Source organism: Artemia sp. Qi Xiang Cuo, chromosome 13, assembly GCF_049724085.1.
Source record: "Artemia sp. Qi Xiang Cuo chromosome 13, ASM4972408v1, whole genome shotgun sequence".
In the NCBI taxonomy this organism is placed as follows: Eukaryota; Metazoa; Arthropoda; class Branchiopoda; order Anostraca; family Artemiidae; genus Artemia; species Artemia sp. Qi Xiang Cuo.
Window position 1 is genome coordinate 21,259,605 of NC_142806.1, and position 22,653 is coordinate 21,282,257.

Consider the following 22,653-nt stretch of genomic DNA (forward strand, 5'->3'; position numbering starts at 1 on the left):
GCCGTCCTCTAACCCCAATGATGTCGAATCAAGTTTTGAGATATCTGTTTTGTTTAAAGGGCTTTGAAATATATTCGATAAGTTTGCCTACAGGGTTGATATCGCCCAGGCCCAATGTTAAACTTTATCTTACCTGCTATGATAACTCAACTCTCAGAAACACGAAAAATAAAATAGAAATATAAAAACAAATACTTAAAGATATTCTACACCACATATTATGCCTATATTCTAGAATATTTTTAGAATATTCCAAAATCCTTTTTACATCATTATATTTATTCGTAATACTTTCCTTGTGGCTGCTCAATTTTTGATGTGGGTGTATTTTCTTTGTGGGAAAGTTTCTTGGGGAATTTTCCACGAGGGAAGGGGTGGGGGGGGGAGGGATAAACCTAGCACCTGACTGCCGAGGGAAGTAAGGTGATGAAACAACTTTTGAAGCTTATTTGATACGAGCCACTGTCTCTTTATTTTGTTATGGCACTAACTCCTTTGCTTGAATGTGAAACCCTGTCCGGTAATACTTTTGATTGTTAATATTCTTCTTTTTAAAATACAGCCCTAAACATATAGACCAATTGGACTGAAAGTTGGCAAGTGTTACCCTCTATGGCAGGAAATACTCAAAAGAGAAATATGTTTGCTTTTTTGTTGCTTTTTTCACAGGGGGAAAGTTTTCAGAAATTAAATTTGAAATGACGTCACATTCTTTTAAAAATGACGTCATGATTGTAAGTCTGCAAGAGCCTGAGCTATAGCTTATTATTTCGGAAAAAATCGTGACGTCATGTATGACGTCACCAAACGAATATAAAAACTGTTCGAAATGATTTTATACTATATGATTGTATCCACACAAGTTAATTACTCAAAATAAGTTTAAGTGAGTGTGTTTGCCAATTACAGAGTGGTTATACTTTAGTTTATTAAAACCATAGTTTACCAGTATACTAGAATATTGAAAATATGTACGCGGATCTGAGTGACTGCAATTTAGTGGGTTTCTCTTTTGGGAAGCCAAAAGTAAAGATTGTAAAGAAACCAAAAAAACTCGAACTCAGGGAAAGTGAGGTGGAAAAAAATGCGTACGAAAAAGAGTGTGGAAGCTTTATGAATATTTGCAATGCATATACGGCGGAGCTGAATGATGTCATTAAAAAAGAGAGGGCTTGTCGTCTGGCAAAAGAAATGGAGAAGCTAATAGATCCTTGTATTAAGGGTCTTAAAGCTGAAACAAAAATAATGAAACGGCGACGCGACTTTAAAATGGCCATGAAGAATTACCAAACATCCGTGAAAATTTTAACAGATGGCTCAGTAGTAGGAGAAGGAGTCAGCGAATGTGTGGTAGCTATTCCTGAACTTGGAAAAATCAAAGTCAGAAAAATCAAAAGCGAAAAAGCTATAGAAGCAGAATATCAAGCCCTTTTAGAAGCCCTTGAAGCCATTTTAGACCCGAGCTGGAAAGGGGGTGACTCAGTCATTATTTGTACCAACGCGTTGTCTTGTTTAGAATCCCTAGTGAGTGTCAAGACCTGTAAAAGGGAAAGATTTATTCGACGGGTTCAAGATACAGCCATTAGAGCTTCAAAATTTTTTAAAGTTTTTAAGTTTATTTGGGCACCAGCCGACATGGCGAACTGGTTAGATCAGAAGCTTTACAGCTGTAGCCGAACAGTAACAGTTGGGCAAGTAGACCAAACATCCTCTGTGGGTTTTGATGATTTAGTCCAAGAACTTCCGGGTCAACGGAACCGGAACGATAGACCACTGTCAAAAAGAGAAGGCTATCAGTCAGTTGTGCCAGATATGTTGAATGAAGACCCGATTCAAAGCAACGTAAAAGATGTGGAACAAAATCAAAGTGAAGAGAAGTCAGAGGACCCTAAACAAGTGAAAAATGCTATGGTATCTTACGAAAAATCCTCTTCAGACGCCGAAACAATTAATCCTGGAAAAGACAAGGCTGAAAAGCCACATTGTAATTATCATAACCTCGTTATTTCAACACCCATTGAAGCTGAAACATTAACTTCGACTATAGAAGTTGATAAGACACCTACCAAAGAAATTGAATACCAAGAGGAAGTTTTTCCAGGACAAGAAAAAATATCTCCAAATGATGATTCCCAAGCAAATTTCCTAGAACCTACCAAAAATCAAATTGAAAAAACAAACAGCTCTAAAAAACCCATTCAAAAGCATTTGGCGAAGAATAAACGGCCTGTCCAGAAGCAGAAGTCAAAGAAGATGTCTAACCACTCAAATAATCCAAGACCTACTAATGTTGTGTTAGCTCCATCTGTACAAATAGGTCAAACCTCCTCTTTGTGTTTTGATGATGCAGTTCAAGGAATTCCGCATCAAAGTAACCAGAACGATAGACCACTGTCAAAAAGAGAAGGCTATCAGTCAGTTGTGCCAGATATGTTGAATGAAGACCCGATTCAAAGCAACATAAAAGATGTGGAACAAAATCAAAGTGAAGAGAAGTCAGAGGACCCTAAACAAGTGAAAAATGCTATGGTATCTGACGAAAAATCCTCTTCAGATGCAGAAACAATTAATCCTGGAAAAGACAAGGCTGAAAAGCCACATTGTAATTATCATAACCTCGTTATTTCAACACCCATTGAAGCTGAAACATTAACTTTGACTATAGAAGTTGATAAGACATCTACCAAAGAAATTGAATACCAAGAGGAAGTTTTTCCAGGACAAGAAAAAATATCTCCAAATGATGATTCCCAAGCAAATTTCCTAGAACCTACCAAACATCAAATTGAAAAAACAAACAGCTCTAAAAAACCCATTCAAAAGCATTTGGCGAAGAATAAACGGCCTGTCCAGAAGCAGAAGTCAAAGAAGATGTCTAGCCCCTCAAATAATCCAAGACCTACTAATGTTGTGTTAGCTCCATCTGTACAAATAGGTCAAACCTCCTCTTTGTGTTTTGATGATGCAGTTCAAGGAATTCTGCATCAAAGTAACCAGAACGATAGACCACTGTCAAAAAGAGAAGGCTATCAGTCAGTTGTGCCAGATATGTTGAATGAAGACCCGATTCAAAGCAACGTAAAAGATGTGGAACAAAATCAAAGTGAAGAGAAGTCAGATGACCCTAAACAAGTGGAAAATGCAATGGTATCTGACGAAAAATCCTCTTCAGATGCAGAAAGAATTAATCCTGGAAAAGACAAGGCTGAAAAGCCACATTGTAATTATCATAAGCTCGTTATTTCAACACCCATTGAAGCTGAAACATTAACTTCGACTGTAGAAGTTGATAATACATCTGCTAAAGAAATTGAATACCAGGAGGAAGTATTTCCAGGTCAAGAAAAAACAGCTCCAAATGACGAGTCGCGGGCAATTTTTCTGGTATCTACCAAGAATCAAATTGAAAAAACAAACGACGCTAAAAAGCCCATTCAAAAACATTTGGCGAAGAATAAACGACCTGTCCAGAAACAAAAGCCGAAGAAAATACCTAATCAATCAGAGAATCCAAGACCAATAAGCCAACAAAATTCAAAGTTGATCCGAGCAGCCAAAGAACCTACACAATTTCAAAGAAATATTGAATATTCTAGAAAAAAGGTGGGTCAGAAGGATTTCGAGCTGATGCAAGGTACGAAAGAACCTATCCAAACAAAAAACAGCACAAATGGAACTATGGACGAGCTGGGGTATTTAGAGTCCAATAAACAAGAGTCAGCAGATGTTTTACCATTCCTGGTAACAGAAAAACTTGATAACCCCCCTTCCAGTCAAGGTGAATCTGGTTCAAGTAATGAGTCAACAGAAATCTCTGACTCTGGACCTAACTATTTTAAGAAAATCTTTTTAGAAGCTCGCTCATTTCAGTTTTGGCAGCTGGTACTTTGGGCTTAATCTGGATGATTAGAAAGTAATGAGTAATCCTAAGTGACGCGGAGAAGCTTGAGTCCAAAGGCGAAATTGTTTATGTTATTTACTATGTGTATTTTTATTTGCACTATATAGCAAAATTATTTGTATTTATTCCTTATTTTGTGACAAAAATGGTAAAATAAAGTAAATTAGTAAATTGGCCTTGTTTTTTTTCTCAGTGAATTAAATAATAGGTGATAGTGAAATTGTGAAAATGAAATATGACTTTGTGAATTGAAAGAAAAACATAAAAATGAAGACTTTGTGATTACCTTTTTCTTAGATTTGCTCATTGAAAATGCCTTTTTTGGGATTTTCATTTAAAAAAAAAAACAGTTAAAAAATTCACGTAAATATAGAGGGGAATGCAAAATTCATTTTTCAAAATCTTTAAGTTTGAGCGATTTCTCTTTTTAATGCAAATACCCACCAATAGCTATTTTTCAATGAGCATACCTAAAAAAAGATACTTTCAAAATCTTTATTTTTTTATTTTTTTCTGTCAATTTAAAATGTCAGATCTCATTTCACATTCCTTGGTACTTCAACTGGGAATATTTGCTGACAACTCACTAAGGCTTTGCCAAAGTGTTGGAACTGTCTCAGTCTTGTCTATTTTTACATCTTTTTCAACTATTCTCACCGAAAAATAAATTTTAATTTATTTATTATTTTCCATTGGCAGTTCTCTAGCAGCATAACAGAACCTACAGGAAGAAAAAAGTGTAAGCTATTATTCTTTGCAGTAAATAAGGTAACGAAAAGTACTATTTTTTAAAGAAAGATAGATTGCTTATGGATACTTGTTAATTATCCAGAACACACTCAAGAATATATAGAAGTGGTTATGTATTTAATATAACGCGTTCTGTGTGGCCTGCTTTCCGTAATTCTGCTGTATATTCTATAATTTTGTTGCTAAAGTATTATATTTTCATCATATTTCGGTATTTTTCATTATGATTAACCTAACTTCACTTCTTATGTGTGCTCTGTATAATTAACAAGTACCTGATTATGTTTGAAACTTCATTATGTGTAATGAATCTTAAAGTAATAATAAAAACAAATGAAATAAAAGCTTTTTATTTTAACGCAAAGAATAACGTCAAATCAAATATAAGCAGAAATTAGCTCTTTGGGGCTATTGAAATTTATAGGCACCAAAGACAGCTCCAACTCAGAGCATATCAAATGTTTACTCATAAAATCTTTTCCAGAGGAATCCCTTAAGGACAGTTTTAGTTACCTCTTTGAATTGATGTATTGTAAGTAATAAGGTGTGTGATAAATATAGTTTGATCTATTGACCCTTGGCTTGAATTTGGGCATTATCATAAAAAAGTGAGCACCGCCTTTTGCCCTTAAAAGTTCTACAACTTGGCCCAAAAAAACTTATTGCAACTATTTTATACTCTCCGAAGTACCAGAATTGCTGTATTTAGGATTCTTGCCAATTTTATTAGCTGCTTGTTTTGAGTTAATCGCAGATAATCGTTCAGGGTCTATTTTTAAGTCGAGTAATTTTCGACAGTCCCTGGGCTCGTCTCTTTTCAGACACTCTTTGTCCAAGAGGTAATGAAACCAGAACTCCTAACTTCATCTTGTTCTTTGCACCATCAACAGCACATAATCATTGAGTCGAATAATTTCACCCGAGGCCTCTGGCGCAGCTGGTTGACAAAGTCCTTACAGGCACCAGAGGAGGCCAAATTGGCAGAACAGTTGTTTAATAGAATCATTTCTCTCAGTCCTTCGTTTCTTTGCATTGTCGAGTGCAATAAGAGTGTTCTTATTCGTATTTTAATACATGTTCATTAAACCTTTTCATTTTAAAGTTGTAAATTTTCGACAGTCCCTGGGCTCGTCTCTTTTCAGACACTCTTTGTCTCTTAAATTGTCCAAGAGGTAATGAAACCAGAACTCCTAACTTCACCTTGTTTTTTGCACCATTGACAGCACATAATCATAAAGTCGAATAATTTCACCCGAGGCCTCTGGCGCAGCTGGTCGACAAAGTCCTTAAAGGTACCAGAGGAGGCCAAATTGGCAGAACAGTTGTTTAATAGAATCATTTCTCTCAGTCCTTCGTTTCTTTGCATTGTCGAGTGCAATAAGAGTGTTCTTATTCGTATTTTAATACATGTTCATTAAACCTGTTCATTTTAAAGTTGTAAATTTTCGACAGTCCCTGGGCTCGTCTCTTTTCAGACACTCTTTGTCTATTAAATTGTCCAAGAGGTAATGAAACCAGAACTCCTAACTTCACCTTGTTTTTTGCACCATTGACAGCACATAATCATATAGTTGAATAATTTCACCCGAGGCCTCTGGCGCAGCTGGTCGACAAAGTCCTTAAAGGTACCAGAGGAGGCAAAATTGGTAGAACAGTTGTTTAATAGAAACATCTATTTCAATCCCTTGGTTCTTTGCATTGTTGAGTGCAATATGAGTGTTCTTAGTCGTATTTTAATACATGTTCATTAAACCTGTTCATTTTAAAGTTGCAAATTTTCGACAGTCCCTGGGCTCGTCTCTTTTCAGACACTCTTTGTCCAAAAGGTAATGAAACCAGAACTCCTAACTTCATCTTGTTCTTTGCACCATTGACAGCACATAATCATAAAGTCGAATAATTTTACCTGAGACATCGTGGCACGGCTGGCCGACAAAGTCCTTAAAGGCACCGGAGGAGGCCACATTGGCAGAACGGTTGTTTAATAGAATTATCTCTTTCAATCCTTTGTTTTTTGTTGTTTTTTTGCATATTCGGGTGCAATATCTGCGGTCTTCTTTGGGTTTTTAATGTGTTCATTAAACCTGCTCACTTCAAATTTGTAAATTTTCGACAGTCCCTGGGCTAGTCTCTTTTCAGACTCTCTTTGTCTCTTAAATTGTGCAAGAGGTAATGAAACAAGGACTCCTAACTTTACAATGTTCTTTGCACCACTTTTTTTCGGGCCATACAAAGTACAGTGTTTGCAATAACCAACGTCTCTCAGACGGCTATATTCGAGCCAGTCATACTCTTCTAGCCAAGTTTTTGGGGGTGCTACCATTTCGATTAACCGTCACAAGCACTAAACGTCATAACATCTAATCCTCAGAACCACTAACCGCCATAACATCTAAAAAAAATTATAAGTTTATATAATGGTATTAAGTATATAATAGTTTAGAAACAAATTTGGGCTATATATTTGTACATAATGGGGTGGGGGTAAAGCTTAGCATACATCAAATACGTAACCTAACCTAGGTACCGTTTCCTCCCTTAACCCCAAAAAACTAAAGTTTAAACATTTTAGATGTTATGACGGTTAGTGATTCTGACGGATTTTTTTGTCGATGTTATGACGGATTTTGTCGATGTCCTGACGTTAGTGTTCCTGACGGTTAGATGTTATGACGCCTTCCCAAGTTTTTGAATGATTGGCAGTGTCCTTTTTCAATATGAACTGAAAGTTTGGATGCTTTTGTTAGTATCAAAGCTGATTTGAAGGGAGGTGTTAGGAGCTTGAACCCTCCCCCCCCTCCCCACCCCGAAATGCTTGTCTAACTCGCTAAAAGGTAATAAAAATACATAAAATATCATTTTTTGCTGTTTTTCAAGTTTTTTGGATCCCCTCCCCCCTCCCCGAACAAAAATCCTGGTTACGGCCCTGGTCAGTAGTCACAATTATTTCTTTAGAAATCTATAATTTTCACCACTTGGTAGTGCATGGATATTGTGATTAATCCTACAATAGAACAGTTGTCGATAACTTGCATATATTGTGTTACTATTTTAAACCCTCTGGCCAACCCCCTCCTACTACGACAGCAAAAATCAGCTAGACTTGACACAATGTTCTAAAACGCATAATGAGCTGTTTTTAATTAGTCTGACTGTTCATGGTAATGAATGTAAGTAAAGAACGACTAGTGTTAACAGTAACCAAAACTCCAAAAATGAAGTTCTTGTTACAAAACATACATATCCAAAGAATTGGATTTTATGGTGACTCTAGATATGCAAATCTCATTAACTTCAAAATTATTCGTCTAAAGTTGTGAGCCATTGAAAGTTCGCCTAATCATAGGCAGCGCTCGCTGCCTAAGTAAAGAGTGATGCGGGCACAAAGTATTATTTATTTATTTTTTTTATTTTTTTTTGTTTAGACCAGGACACTTCGTATCGAAGGAGTTGTCGTAGAAACTTTGAAAAGGGCTCATTCGATTGGAAATTGAAAGGACTAGTGCCCTTTTTGATATTCGAAAGAGATTGGAGGGCAACTAACCCCCCTCCACGCCCACTATTTCCCCAAACACATTCAATCAAAATTTTTAGATAGCCATTTTGTTCAATGTAGGTGAAAGATCCGGAAATTATCTCTTTGAGGATGAAAACGTCCCTCCCCCCACAGTCCTCAGGGCAAGGGTTGAAAACTATGCCCTTGGGGCAAGGGCAGATCCAGAATTTTTTTCGGGGGGGGGGGTTACTAATTTTTGACTTAGTGTTCGACTCATTTTACTGATTTTTACCTAGGTTTTACTAATTTTCGACTTATTTTCGACTCGGTCAAAAATTTCAGGGGGGGGGGGGTTCAAACCGGGTAACCCCCCATCTGGATATGGCCGTGCCTGGGGGCATTTATGGTTTATATAGAAAGGGGAATAAACTCTGGAGGGGGCTCAATTGATCGCTAATCTTTTGTGATGGTCATTTGTTGTCGTAAAAACTTCAAAAAGAGCTCAATCGATTGCAAATTGAAAAAGCTACTGCCCTTTTTAATAGTCAAGACCAGAACACAATTTGCGCTTTACTGAAAACTAAATACGTTTGAAATTTCACTTTTCTTGCTTTCAAAACAAAAAATTATCAAAACCTTAAGGAAGAAATGTCAGTATATTTCAATTAAACTGACAATCCACGGTCATTTGTTTGTTGTTTTTTTTTTCAGTAAAGCGCAAATTTTGTTCTGATCTTGAGAATGGATAGAGTCTTTCAGCTCTACTCATGTTAATTTTTGCTCGTTTTGAGTTTGACTCGGCTATTTATTGTAGTTTCTGTTCGTTTTGAGTTTCATTTATTTATTGATAGTGATTTGTGATAGTTCTTCGCTTGGAAAATTATTTTACTTAATTTTGATCATTCTTGGCTTAATGGAGCTTTTTACTTTTCTTTGAAGAACTTGTCTTGTGGAAAATTTTTTTAAATTAATTTTACGAAAAGAAAGAACAAACTCCCAAAATGAGAACTGATCTTGATAAAAATTATGCCATCAAATTCAAAACATCAGGGAACTCTATTAAAGAGACTTCAAACCAATATCTTGGCAAACGCGAATTTTTCTTTTTTTTTCAAACAGTTCGTGGTAACGAACTGTAAGTAAGGAGCGACCCGGCTCAATAGTAACCGAAACTCTAAAAGACGGAATTTTGATACCAATAGATATATCAAAAGAATCGGGGTTTTATGCTGGTTTCAGTAAGTTTAATCTTAACCATCAAAGGTTACGAGCCTGAGAAAATTTGCCTGATTTTTTGAAAAAGCGAAAACACCCCCCTAAAATGAATAAAATCTTAATGAAATTCACACCATCAGATTCAGCGTATGGGATAACCCTATATTACAAGTTTCAAGTGCCTATCTGAAAAAATGGGAAATTTTATATTTTGTGCCAGAAGAAAGGTCATGGATTCAGGTTTATTTGTATATTTTCCCCAGGGGTGATCATATCGACTCAGTGGTCCTAGAATATCATGATAGGGCGCATTCAGATGGAATTTAAAAGTTTTAGTGCCCTTTTTAAGCGACCAAAAAATTGAAGGGCAATTAGGCCTTCTCCCTCACCGTTTTTTCTCAGAATCGTCGGATCAAAATTTTGAGATTGCCATTTTGTTCAACATTGTTGAAAAGCCGAATAACTATGCCTTTGGGGATATCATGACCCTCCCACAGCCCCTTGGGATAGGTCTTTCAGTTACAAAACTTGCCCATTGTTTGTATAGTATTTGTTTTTGGGAAGTATGCATACATTTTTCAGGGGGGGGGAGGGGGTTTTCTGTGGATGGAATTTTCCTCGGGGATTATTTTCCATGGGGAGGGAAGTTTCCAGGGGGTGAATTTTTCCGGGGAAATTTTACACTGGAGGATTTTGTCAGAATTCCTATACGAAATTCTTCTTATATATATAGCTTTCTCTTTTCCGTCTCAGTTTTACGTGTGGAGAAGTTAAGGGTAACTGTCTGGGGTAAGTTATCACCAGTATTGAATTGTGTAGAGAATAAATCCTTGTTGAAGAGGGATCTCTCCGTAGAGGAGTTGCCAGATTTCCTGGTATTATTTAAAAACGATCAGAAATAATAAAAAACAAGTTTTTCAACTGAGAGTAAAGAGCAACAATAAAACTTAAAACGAACAGAAATTATTAAGTATATGAGGGAGGTTACTCCTCCACAACACCTCGCTCTTTACTCTAAAGTTTGAATTCTGTCCCAGTTCGTTAAGAACGACTCCTGAAACAATATGTTCGCTTAATTAGAACAATAAAAAGCTTTTTTTAAAAGTATTAAACGAACGTTAGCGTAAAGAGCGAGGTGTTGTGGAGGAGTAGCCGCCTCATATAGGTAATAATTTCTGTTTGTTTTAAGTTTTAACGTTGCTCCTTACTTTCAGTTGAAAAAACTTGTTTTTTTCTATTTAATTTCAAGAAGAATAGTTTACGGATGCATTGTCATTTTATTTGTATATTTCTTTCCAGAGGCAATCTTATCGAATCATTGGTCATTGGGTATAAGGATAGAGCATATATAAATGGAACTAAAGTTTTAGTGCCCTTTTATAAGTAGTTTGGCGTAAGAGGCTAATATGGGTCTCATTATCGCTTTTGGGAGTTTTTTGCCGATAAATCTATGTTCTTTTTGATCTTTTCGAGCAAGTTGCTCAGAAATTATATAAACAAAATTCAGACAGTAACAATCATGTGTTGAGCTCACAAGGAAGGGAATACAGATATTTTTAAATTACATTTTTCGTATTTTTGCTAGAATTTCTGTTCAATGGAGTGTTTTGACGTTTGAAAAACTGATGATCCATTTTGACTAAATAGTCATCAGTTCAAAACCGTTGCTGATACCAAACTTAAGTATATAAACTTTTCTCTGATTGGTGGAGTATTTTAGCCGAGTAACACATTTTTAGCATAGAAAATTTAACTTCTTAAGCTCCGTGAAGTGATGTTCACATCTTGGACTTAAATCCTTCTATGCGTAAAGAGGCACTTGGGCCTCCAAAAATAGTCACCTGTCATCTCTTATATAGTAGTCAGTCATCTCGGGTTGGAACGATGTTTGAGATTTTGGAACTGAGCTCAGTAGCTGCGTCTTAGGGTGTTTTGGGGCGTCCCCTTCTTCTGTAGCAGTAGCAGCGCATGGCTGCTACTGAACGACGACCTTTGGTAATCAAGTTTCGTGCATGCGATAAGTCCAGCCAGACATTATATGTGACCATATTACTTAAATGCAGATAATAAATATGGTGCCTGAAAAATCTTCAGTATTGGTAGAGTCTGAATGTCTTAACGCCAGTTTGAACGTCACAGTGGTAGTTTTTTTTCTTTGTCAGCATTAAAAATTAATCCAAACACACAAAAAAAAATTGTCCGCAAATTACATTGTCTGTGGGTACTTCATTTGGCAACGCATTGCCAGTAGTTGCACTCTGGTATTTTTGTTATTTAGTCAAATTTATTAGGAATCTATTCATTTATAATAGCATCGATGTCTGTGCATAGATTGCATTTCTAGGGCTTTAGAACAAGAATCTTATGAGACTTAACATAATGACGCTTGTGCCAAAACTGGTAGTATAAATGCATTTTAGTATGTAGTGACTTTTCTTTGTTGAAATAGGATATTATTCGTTACTATTAAGGACAGCACTGAAACTCAATGTATTGTAAACATTTTATCATATATGCAAAGTAATATTTGAAGAGTTGTGCTGAAAAATGGCAAATTTAGCCAAGACTTTTTTTTTCAGGAATAGTTGTATGGTATTTAACTGTTCAGATTTTTTGTGACCTCGTATGAAATTCGAGCCGTATTTCATAGCCGTATCTCGTTCCACAAAGAGCCATATCTAGTAGTTTGATAAGGCTACAAAAAATGAAACAGCTTAATTGTAGGATAAAAAAAAAAAAAATAAATAAATACTACGCTCGTGTCTTATTTTGTGCATAAGGAGAGGCTCCAGATGGTTCAAAATAGAAACTCCAAACATGTCTGAAGTCTTATAAAGCTAGATTTACGTTGTTTTGTCACCATGAAGTGTTGCAGTAAACTTTGTTCGGCCTCGTCAACTAAAGTGTTGCACGAGCAACATCTTGGTTGTGGTACGTCATCAGCTAAACATAGCAGTTGTTATCACATCAACACTTTTAATTTGGCGTGTCCAACAATAATTTTTTTATGGAAAAATTTTTCATGATAGCATGGCTACCCACGTAGAATCAACCTAGTAAAAAACGAACCCTAGCCCATACTAACCAAGAATTTAAAAACGCATTTTGAAAAAAGAAAACTGTTGACTGAAGAAGAGCTGACAGCTGAAGGTGGTCAAGAATGGTAACTATTATTTCGATTAATCTCAATGGTAAAAGTTATTGGGAAACAAATTTCGCCGTAAGTACTCACCGATTTTAATTAGCCTCAAATTGCAGAGAACAGGTGAGCAGGTCTTGACGTTTCCCTTGCTCCTGGGTATCTGTAGGGCTACTTTGAGACATCGCTATTCATTCAGTTTGGTTGGACTTCTCAGCCTGTGTAGATAAAGCTTGTAAGAACTCAGCCTGTTGTTCTTAATGCGTGGGGGATCTTAGTAATTCTAACGACAGTCCCTGTTCTGGGGATGTGAAGTGTCTGCTTTGTGGCTCTACTGATAACCCACGCTATAGCATCAAATGTCAAGTAGCAAAGGCGCTCCTGAATAACAAATGAAGAACTCCCCGATTAGAGTTTTTATGTGGAACGTAAATGGTGCTATCACTGAGAAACTACCGTTCATAGAAAGCACACACTGCCGCAAGGATGCATTCTGCTTGCAAGAACATTTCCTGAGTCCCACTCTGTGTCCCTACTAAAATACAGTGACCGTATCTGGATTTTGCAGTTCGGCAGGTCGATCCGGAAGAGGAAGGACCCTTTTGGGGTATTACAGTGCTGAGAGTCCTTAGTTGTCTTCTGAGTTAATTGCAAAAAGCCAACATTTTGTTGCTGTGAAAGTCGGCCAGACCTGTATATTTACTGCTTATTTACCGACTGACTATTGTAACCTGGCATCTGAGGAGCAATTTAGCAGCGCCTGTGCTAAAATCGTGAATGTTATTCACGATTCTTGTGACAAATATGGCAGTGTCAAATCAGCCGGCGATTTTAACTGCAACGTAGCCAAAAGTTCTAATGCTAGGTTCCAAAAACATACTTTACCTGAGTTTCAAGCCGTTGAAAATGACCACGGTTTTATTTATATTTATTAAATAAAAAAAAACGTTTTTTAAACTGAAAGTAAGGAGCGACATTAAAACTTAAAACGAACAGAAATTATTCCGTATATGAAAGGGGCTGGCCCCTCCTCAACGCCTCGCTATTTACGCTAAATTTTTTTATTGTTTTAAAAAATAAAGTTTTGAGACAGAGTCAAACTTTAGCGTAAAGAGCGAGGCGTTGAGGAGGGGACAGCCCCTTTCGTATACGGAATAATTTCTGTTCGTTTTAAGTTTTAATGTCGCTCCTTACTTTCAGTTTAAAAACTTGTTTTTTTATTTAATAAATATAAATAAAACCGTGGTCATTTTCAACGGCTTGAAACTCAGGTAAAGTATGTTTTTGGAACCTAGCATTAGAACTTTTGGCTACGTTGCAGTTAAAATCGCCGGCTGATTTGACACTGCCATATTTGTCACAAGAATCGTGAATAACGTTCACGATTTTAGCACAGGCGCTGCTAAATTGCTCCTCAGATGCCAGGTTACAATAGTCAGTCGGTAGATAAGCAGTAAATATACAGGTCTGGCCGACTTTCACAGCAACAAAATGTTGGCTTTTTGCAATTAACTCAGAAGACAACTAAGGACTCTCAGCACTGTAATACCCCAAAAGGGTCCTTCCTCTTCCGGATCGACCTGCCGAACTGCAAAATCCAGATACGGTCACTGTATTTTAGTAGGGACACAGAGTGGGACTCAGGAAATGTTCTTGCAAGCAGAATGCATCCTTGCGGCAGTGTGTGCTTTCTATGAATGGTAGTTTCTCAGTGATAGCACCATTTACGTTCCACATAAAAACTCTAATCGGGGAGTTCTTCATTTGTTATTCAGGAGCGCCTTTGCTACTTGACATTTGATGCTATAGCGTGGGTGATCAGTAGAGCCACAAAGCACACACTTCACATCCCCAGAACGGGGACTGTCGTTAAAATTACTATGATCCCCCACGCATTAAGAACAACAGGCTGAGTTCTTACAAGCTTTATCTACACAGGCTGAGAAGTCCAACCAAACTGAATGAATAGCGATGTCTCAAAGTAGCCCTACAGATACCCAGGAGCAAGGGAAACGTCAAGACCTGCTCACCTGTTCTCTGCAATTTGAGGCTAATTAAAATCGGTGAGTACTTACGGCGAAATTTGTTTCCCAATAACTTTTACCATTGAGATTAATCGAAATAATAGTTACCATTCTTGACCACCTTCAGCTGTCAGCTCTTCTTCAGTCAACAGTTTTCTTTTTTCAAAATGCGTTTTTAAATTCTTGGTTAGTATGGGCTAGGGTTCGTTTTTTACTAGGTTGATTCTACGTGGGTAGCCATGCTATCATAAAAAAATTTTCCATAAAAAAATTATTGTTGGACACGCCAAATTAAAAGTGTTGATGTGATAACAACTGCTATGTTTAGCTGATGACAGAAATGGTACTTAGATCTCTACTGATGACGTACCACAACCAAGATGTTGTTCGTGCAACACTTTAGTTGACGAGGCCGAACAAAGTTTACTGCAACACTTCATGGTGACAAAACAACGTAAATCTAGCTTTATAAGACTTCAGACATGTTTGGAGTTTCTATTTTGAACCATCTGGAGCCTCTCCTTATGCACAAAATAAGACACGAGCGTAGTATTTTTTTTTTTTTTAGATCCTACAATTAAGCTGTTTCATTTTTTGTAGGCTTATCAAACTACTAGATATGGCTCTTTGTGGAACGAGATACGGCTATGAAATACGGCTCGAATTTCATACGAGGTCACAAAAAATCTGAACAGTTAAATACCATACAACTATTCCTGAAAAAAAAGTCTTGGCTAAATTTTCCGTTTTTCAGCACAACTCTTCAAATATTACTTTGCATATATGATAAAATGTTTACAATACATTGAGTTTCAGTGCTGTCCTTAATAGTAACGAATAATATCCTATTTCAACAAAGAAAAGCCACTACATACTAACATGCATTTATACTACCAGTTTTGGCACAAGCGTCATTATGTTAAGTCTCATAAGATTCTTGTTCTAAAGCCCTAGAAATGCAATCTATGCACAGACATCGATGCTATTATAAATGAATAGATTCCTAATAAATTTGACTAAATAACAAAAATACCAGAGTGCAACTACTGGCAATGCGTTGCCAAATGAAGTACCCACAAACAATGTAATTTGCGGACAATTTTTGTTGTGTGTTTGGATTAATTTTTAATGCTAACAAAGAAAAAAAACTACCACTGTGACGTTAAAACTGGCGTTAAGACTTTCAGACTCTACCAATAATGAAGATTTTTCAGGCACCATATTTATTATCTGCATTTAAGTAATATGGTCACATATATGTCTGGCTGGACTTATCGCATGCACGAAACTTGATTACCAAAGGTCGTCGTTCAGTAGCAGCCATGCGCTGCTACTGCTACAGAAGAAGGGGACGCCCCAAAACACCCTAAGACGCAGCTACTGAGCTCAATTCCCAAATCTCAAACATCGTTCCAACCCTAGATGACTGACTACTATATAAGAGATGACAGGTGACTATTTTTGGAGGCCCAAGTGCCTCTTTACGCATAGAAGGATTTAAGTCCAAGGCACTTAAGTAAGACTTTTACATGTATGTCTGGCTGAACTTCTATGCTTAAGCAAGTATATAGAGAAATAGATGTATGCAGGGAAGTCTTACTAGGCTTGCATGTGAACATCACTTTAAGGAGCTTAAGAAGTTAAATTTTCTATGCTAAAAATGTGTTACTCGGCTAAAATACTCCACCAATCAGAGAAAAGTTTATATACTTAAGTTTGGTATCGTAAAATCTTACGCAGTGATGTGGGAGGCCCGATGTTCATCAGTCTTTACAAAATTCTTCATCGAGGTTTTATTCAGAAAAAAATTTATCGTCGGTTGTTCCGCTGCGACGATAGAGATCCCTACCTTGGTTATTTATCAAAGCAGTTACCAAGAAAATGCTGGCAAACAACAATTTCTTTTTGCCACAAGACTGGGCGATAGGATCGCTACTTGTCCCTGTAAAAAAAGGACCCAGCACCCTATAAGCCAGCAATTGCTTTGGAGGTTTTTAAGCCTATCCAGCTCAAAATGAGTCTACCAATGACGTCACTGTGCACGATGGCAGATAAATAGGAATTACTATGTGAATCACCTTGTGAATCAAACTTTTCAGTTTTTTTGCTGGCTTAAATTTCACACAGGAGAGCCAATTAGGTTTTGAAAAAGCAAAATAATTTTGTTAAAATTCCTTAAGGAAAAATATGAATATCTTATGAAAACACGCCAGGGACGTGTTTTCATAAGCAATTTTCTAGTTGTGTTCATGTTTCTCAAAAATGTAACGAAAAATGTTTTAATACAATAGATTGCGCATTCTCAGCAACGGTTTTGAACTGATGACTATTTAGTCAAAATGGATCATCAGTTTTTCAAACGTCAAAACACTCCATTGAACAGAAATTCTAGCAAAAATACGTAAAATGTAATTTAAAAATATCTGTATTCCCTTCCTTGTGAGCTCAACACATGATTGTTACTGTCTGAATTTTTTTTTATATAATTTCTGAGCAACTTGCTCGAAAATATAAAAAAGAACATAGATTTCTCGGCAAAAAACTCCCAAAAGCGATAATGAGACCCATATTGACCTCTTACGCCAAACTACTTATAAAAGGGCACTAGAACTTTTAGTCCCATTTATATATGCTCTATCCTGATACCCAATGACCAATGATTCGATAAGATTGCCTCTGGAAAGAAATATATAAATAAAATGACAATGCATCCGTAAACTATTCTTCTTGAAAATAAATAGAAAAAAAACAAGTTTTTTAATTTCTGATCGTTTTTTAGTTAATGCAGCTTTTATTTTGGCTCACCGTCCTTGAATAAGTAAACAAAATTTGCATAAAAATTTTACTCTTCTTTTGCTGAATGGCTGTCTCTAAATTTGGTTCTGACGTAATTTACAAATTAACTTACGTAACGAATTTCTATATTCGTATATTTTTCTTCTGGCAAAAAATACTTGCAGATATAGTTGCAGGTTTTTGCAGATATGAGCTTGAATATAGTTGCAGGTTTTTGCAGATATGAGCTTGAAAATCATGTAATAGGGTTTTCTGATACGCTGAATCTGACGGTGTTATTGTCATTAAAATTCTTTCACTTGTAGGGGATGTTTCCTCCCTCTTTAAAAAATCAGGTAAATTTTCTCAGGGTCGTAGCCTTTGATGAGTAATACAAAACTTAATAAAATTTGTATATTTAGAATCAGCATTTTAAGCCCATTCTTTTGATGCATTTATTGACATCAAAATTCCGTTTTTAAAAGTTTCGATTACTAATGAGCCGTATCGCTTGTTTTTTTTTTACGTATATGTTATTACGTATATTAGGGGGTTCTCCCCTTAGTCAATACCACCCTTACTTTCACCTCCCCTTACTTTTAGTTGAAAAACTTGTTTTTTTTTATGTTTAATTTCTGTTTTTTTTAAAATAATGATGGGAAATCCAGCGCCCCCTTCATAGCAATGTCCCTTGCCCCATGAAAACTTCCTTCATGAAAAGATCCTCCCATATAACCCCCGACCCACCACCACCCCCCACTACCAGAAAAAATCCCCCCTGAAAACATCTGTATACTTCCCAATAACCAATACTATAATATGTTAACATTGGGTAAAGTTCATAAATTTCAGCCCTCACCTCGGGGGCTTTGAGGGATTAAGTCATCCTAAAAGACATAGTTATAATATTTTCGACCATGCTGAACAAAATGGCTATCTCAAAATTTTGATCGGGTGAATTTGGGAAAAAAATGAGCGTGGGAGGGGGCCTAGTTGCCCTCCATTTTTTTTGGTCACTTAAAAAGGGCACTAGAACTTTTAATTCCCATTCCAATGGGCCCTCCTACGATATTCTAGGACTACTGGGTCAATACGATAACCCCTGGGGAAAAGAAAAAAAAACAAAAAAAAAAACAAATAAACACGCATCCGTGATCTTTCTTCTGGCAAAAAATGCAAAATTCCAAATTTTTGTAGATAGTAGCTTGAAACCTCTACAGTAGGGATTTCTGATACGCTGAATATGATGTGATTTTCATTAAGGTTCTATATTTTTTAGGGGGTCTTTCCCCCTTTTTTCGAAAATCAGCCAAATTTTCTCAGGCGCGTAACTTTTGATAGGTAAAATTAAACTTGATGAAACTTATATATTTGAAATCAGAATTAAAATTTGATTCTTTTGATGTATCTATTGGTATCAAAACTCTGTTTTCTACAGTTTCGGTTACCATTGAGCCGGGTCGCTCCTTACTTACAGTTCGTTACCACGAACTGTTTGATAACTCAGGCTCAACCAGCTGTCTAGACTTTTTTCTCTATTGTGACGGAATCAGACCATTAGGTTTGAGCTATGTCGACACTGGTATCTGCGTTGCCGACCCCTTCCCACTTACCTTACCTGAAACATCTCAGGAATAGCTGGGAGTATTATGTTAAAATTTCCAGAGAATGTTGGAACTAAATCAAAAGACACTATGTACATCCCGGTTTTCAAAAGGTCGTATACCTAATATCTCAGGAACGGCTAAGGGTATTAGGTTTGAACTGTCAGGGAATGTAGAGGGTTGTGTTGAACTAAATAAAAAGACACTGCATGCATCTAAGTTTTCAATATGGCGTATCTGCAATATCCTGGGAACAACTAAGAATATTAACTTGAAACTTTCAGGGAATATTGAGATGGAATTTTAACTAAATCAAAAGATAATATGTGCATCCAGGTTATCAAAAGAGCGTATTTGTAATACCCCAAGAACGGTTAGTGGTATGAAGTTGAAACTTTCAGGGAATGCTGAACTACATCAAAAGACTATATTCATCCGGGTTGTCAAAAAGGCGTACCGGTACGTGAAATTCTTAAGAACGACTATGGATATTAAGTTGAAAATTTCATGGAATGCTGAGGTGGATGTTGAACTCAATCAAAAGACATCATGTGCATCCAGCTTGTCAAAATGATATCCTTTCCACCATCCCACCACATAGGTTCACTTCGAAGTCACAAATAAGTGAGTTTAAATAGTCACAAATAACGAGAACTGAGTGATGCCTGTGATATATCTATGCTCTTATTCTATTTATGTTCATACGTAATATTTCGAAGCATATCCTTTTAGGATTCTTTCGTAGAAATTGCTATTGACTCAAACGCTTAGTTCAAGAACTATCCTAAACTTTGATTTTAAATTTTGTGAAATCTTTGCAATAATTATGTTGAATACCGTTAAGGAAGACGCTCAGATCACTTCGTGAAACTGAATAATTTATACTAGAATTTTTTAAACACATAGTGTATAGATCCAGTTCTAGGAACATTTTATTCGAACAGCTTTAGTACTTTGAAAGTCATCAGAACTCAGAAGCTCTGGCATGGGCAAGCTAAAGCAAATCAACACAATCCAAGGGGGAGGGGGTCACCCTCATAGATCATCAAGTGACTGTCGTTCCATGTAGATAGTTGTTTTTTCGTGAGTTTCGTAATGTGAATTCTTTTGTTGAAGAAAACAATTGTTTTGGTAATTGTTAAGGGTATTATTTTGCATTTCGAAAATTGATACGCGTGACTAAGTAAAATTTCGTTGAATTTAGAGGATGGCATGTGTAAACTACCCATTGACTGTTTGTTATGTTATTTGTGTAGCAGGATTTAGTAAGTAGAACATCATTGTGTAAGAAAGTCTTCTGATATGGATTACGTGTATATTTTTGATGAGCTGTGAATGTGAAATTACTGCTGTATTTGTTAGCTAAATATTTTTGGCCAATTTTTATATGTTCACATAAAATAATTAAATATTAAATAAAATAATTTTTTAAATAGTTTTAATAACTAAAATAAAAGAGATTACTGCTGCATTTGTTAGCTAAATACTTTTATCTATTTTTATATGTTGATATGAAAATATCTTCTTTTTTACTAATTGGTTAAAGCTTCAAACAGAAACAGTTCATTAAAATGGTATCAGAAGGCTGCTGAACTGTTGTGGTATGTGCCTCAATCTGAATATGGGCTCTAGTTTAAGAACGTAGCTTTCAAATGTTTATAATTAATAAATTTTATTTATGAATAAATGTAGGTGTTAATAAGAGAAGGTAATACATAGATAAATAATGATTTAAATAAACATATCCGTCATCCGGACTTGCTTGCTTCCAAAATGTATCTCACTTTTTTCTTTTAGCAACTCTAATATGCTTATTATTTTTTTTTTTTTTCTTTTGGCTACATGTGTGTTTAATTACGTCTCTTCAAGAATGAATAGTTGTTTTTTTGTTGCCTTGTGCTTAGGACTTGTACTATGATACCAAAAATGTCGGAAAAATTTATTTTAGGAAGAGCGGTTATCTATTGCAGAAGAACCAGAGGCAATCAGTGTTAAAGAAAGAACTCAAAAGTTCAATCGTCTTGCCTCCCAAACTGGCCTCACTTCAATGGGTGGGAGAGGACCGAGTGCTGTCAGAGGTAGTACAAGGAGCAGATCTAAACATATCGTAAGTAGTGCTGAATTATTATTACCTTTTTTAAACTTGGCAAGATGCATACAAAACATAGTAATATTAAATAACGCGTTTCAAAGTTTCTCAAAATACTTTGATTCTCAAATCCAATAGTTTAAAAGAATTTTTGCATGATTTCTTTTCAGGACAGTCGCAATGTCTACTGTTCTGCTAATAAGTTGGCATTGCAAGGAGGTACCTCCCCACTGCGAATCCGCTTGATACAAGGTGCAACATGTCTACCTTTCTGTTAAAAATTTGTCGAGGAGATAGGGCTTGTTGTTAGAGGGGTCATCGAACCACTTTGAGCCTTGGATCGTGAGCGCCCATTTTAATAAGTTGGCATTGCAAGGAGGTACCTCCCCAATACGAATCCGCTTGATACAAGGTGCAACATGTCTACCTTCCTGTTAAAAAGTTGTCGAGGAGAGAGGGGTTGTTGTTAGAGGGGCCATCGAACCACTTTGAGCCTTGGATCATGAGCGCCCATTTTCGATTTAAATCAGCTGTAACATACCTATCTTTCTGTTACAAATTTAGAGATGGAACGGAAGGGGTTCGTCGGAGGGACCAGGGGTTCACGTTGGCCCCTCCAGTCTTACTGATTGAAACTGTTTAAATAATTCTGGTTCAAAAATACATGTCCAACTTTATACAAAAAGACGGGAGGCACAGCCAGGAAGAGATTTGGAGGGGTAAGGCCTCATTTCAATCCTCCCATACTGCACTTACAAAATTATTCCATTATTCCGTCGAAACAAGGTGCTAAAAGTTGGTATGGGAGTGGCGACGCGACAATAGAAAACCTCAGAAAAGGAGGGGCCAGGCTGAAGGGGTCAAGAGCCCACTGTATGCTTCCAGTAATATAGATTGAGATTCCTTGTATAATTTCGCTTTAAAGAAGGTGCAGCATGCCTGCAGCAAATTTAGTCTTAGCTCGTTTTTTTAGCGGAGTCATTATTCATTTTTTACCAGAACAAAAAAGTTGTCAGCAACTCAAAAATTTCAAAATGATGGGAAAGTTGAATTATATCTTAGTCGAAAATTTGAAAAAAAAAACATATTTGAGCACTATCAGATTTTAGTTCAATTTGAGGCTTCCCGCTACGTTATTGCTTGCATGAACAGAGCTTTCCACTCGAAAGCAGAAACAATTTTTGTTTGCTTGCAGGTCATTTGTTGTTTGGCTTATCAAACCCGAGACGAATTTCCACTCTTTCTAATATGAATTATCTTTTTAAAACGTAATGTCCTATTCATCAGTCCCACTGGATATTCACACTTTCGGTAAAAACAGCAATGGCTAAAAAAAACACCACAGAGATTAGACGCTTTCTTGTGATTAATTAAAATTGACGGAATAGGAAAAAAAAATAGCAAAACAAAAGCAGTGTTGCCCAAACAACACAATTACACCTTAAAATCTGAAATCTAGTCTTAAAGATTTTTTTATTCAAAAATGTTTAAATTTGTTTTATGAAAGCTGGCCAATTTACTTAGTAGAAAAGACTAAAATAACCGTAATCTGCTTATAATCCGCCTGTCATAATCAGGAGGAACGAGCTCGCCTTTGGTTGGGGTGGGAGAAAGTCGTAAGGAAAGATTTAAAGGAAATGGGAACTTCTTAAGAGGGCGT

At 36.4% G+C, this 22,653-nt stretch overlaps 1 protein-coding gene across 1 annotated transcript in view; it reads left to right on the forward strand.

Annotated features, from left to right (window-relative positions):
- The window catches only part of sowah (ankyrin repeat domain family member sosondowah), a 219,580-nt gene that overhangs the window by 34,415 nt on the left and 162,512 nt on the right, over nucleotides 1-22,653 (forward strand). The window contains exon 4 of the mRNA XM_089098935.1: nucleotides 20,853-21,011. Coding sequence (XP_088955061.1) covers nucleotides 20,853-21,011 — 159 coding nt within the window. The remainder of the gene's footprint in view (nucleotides 1-20,852; nucleotides 21,012-22,653) is intronic.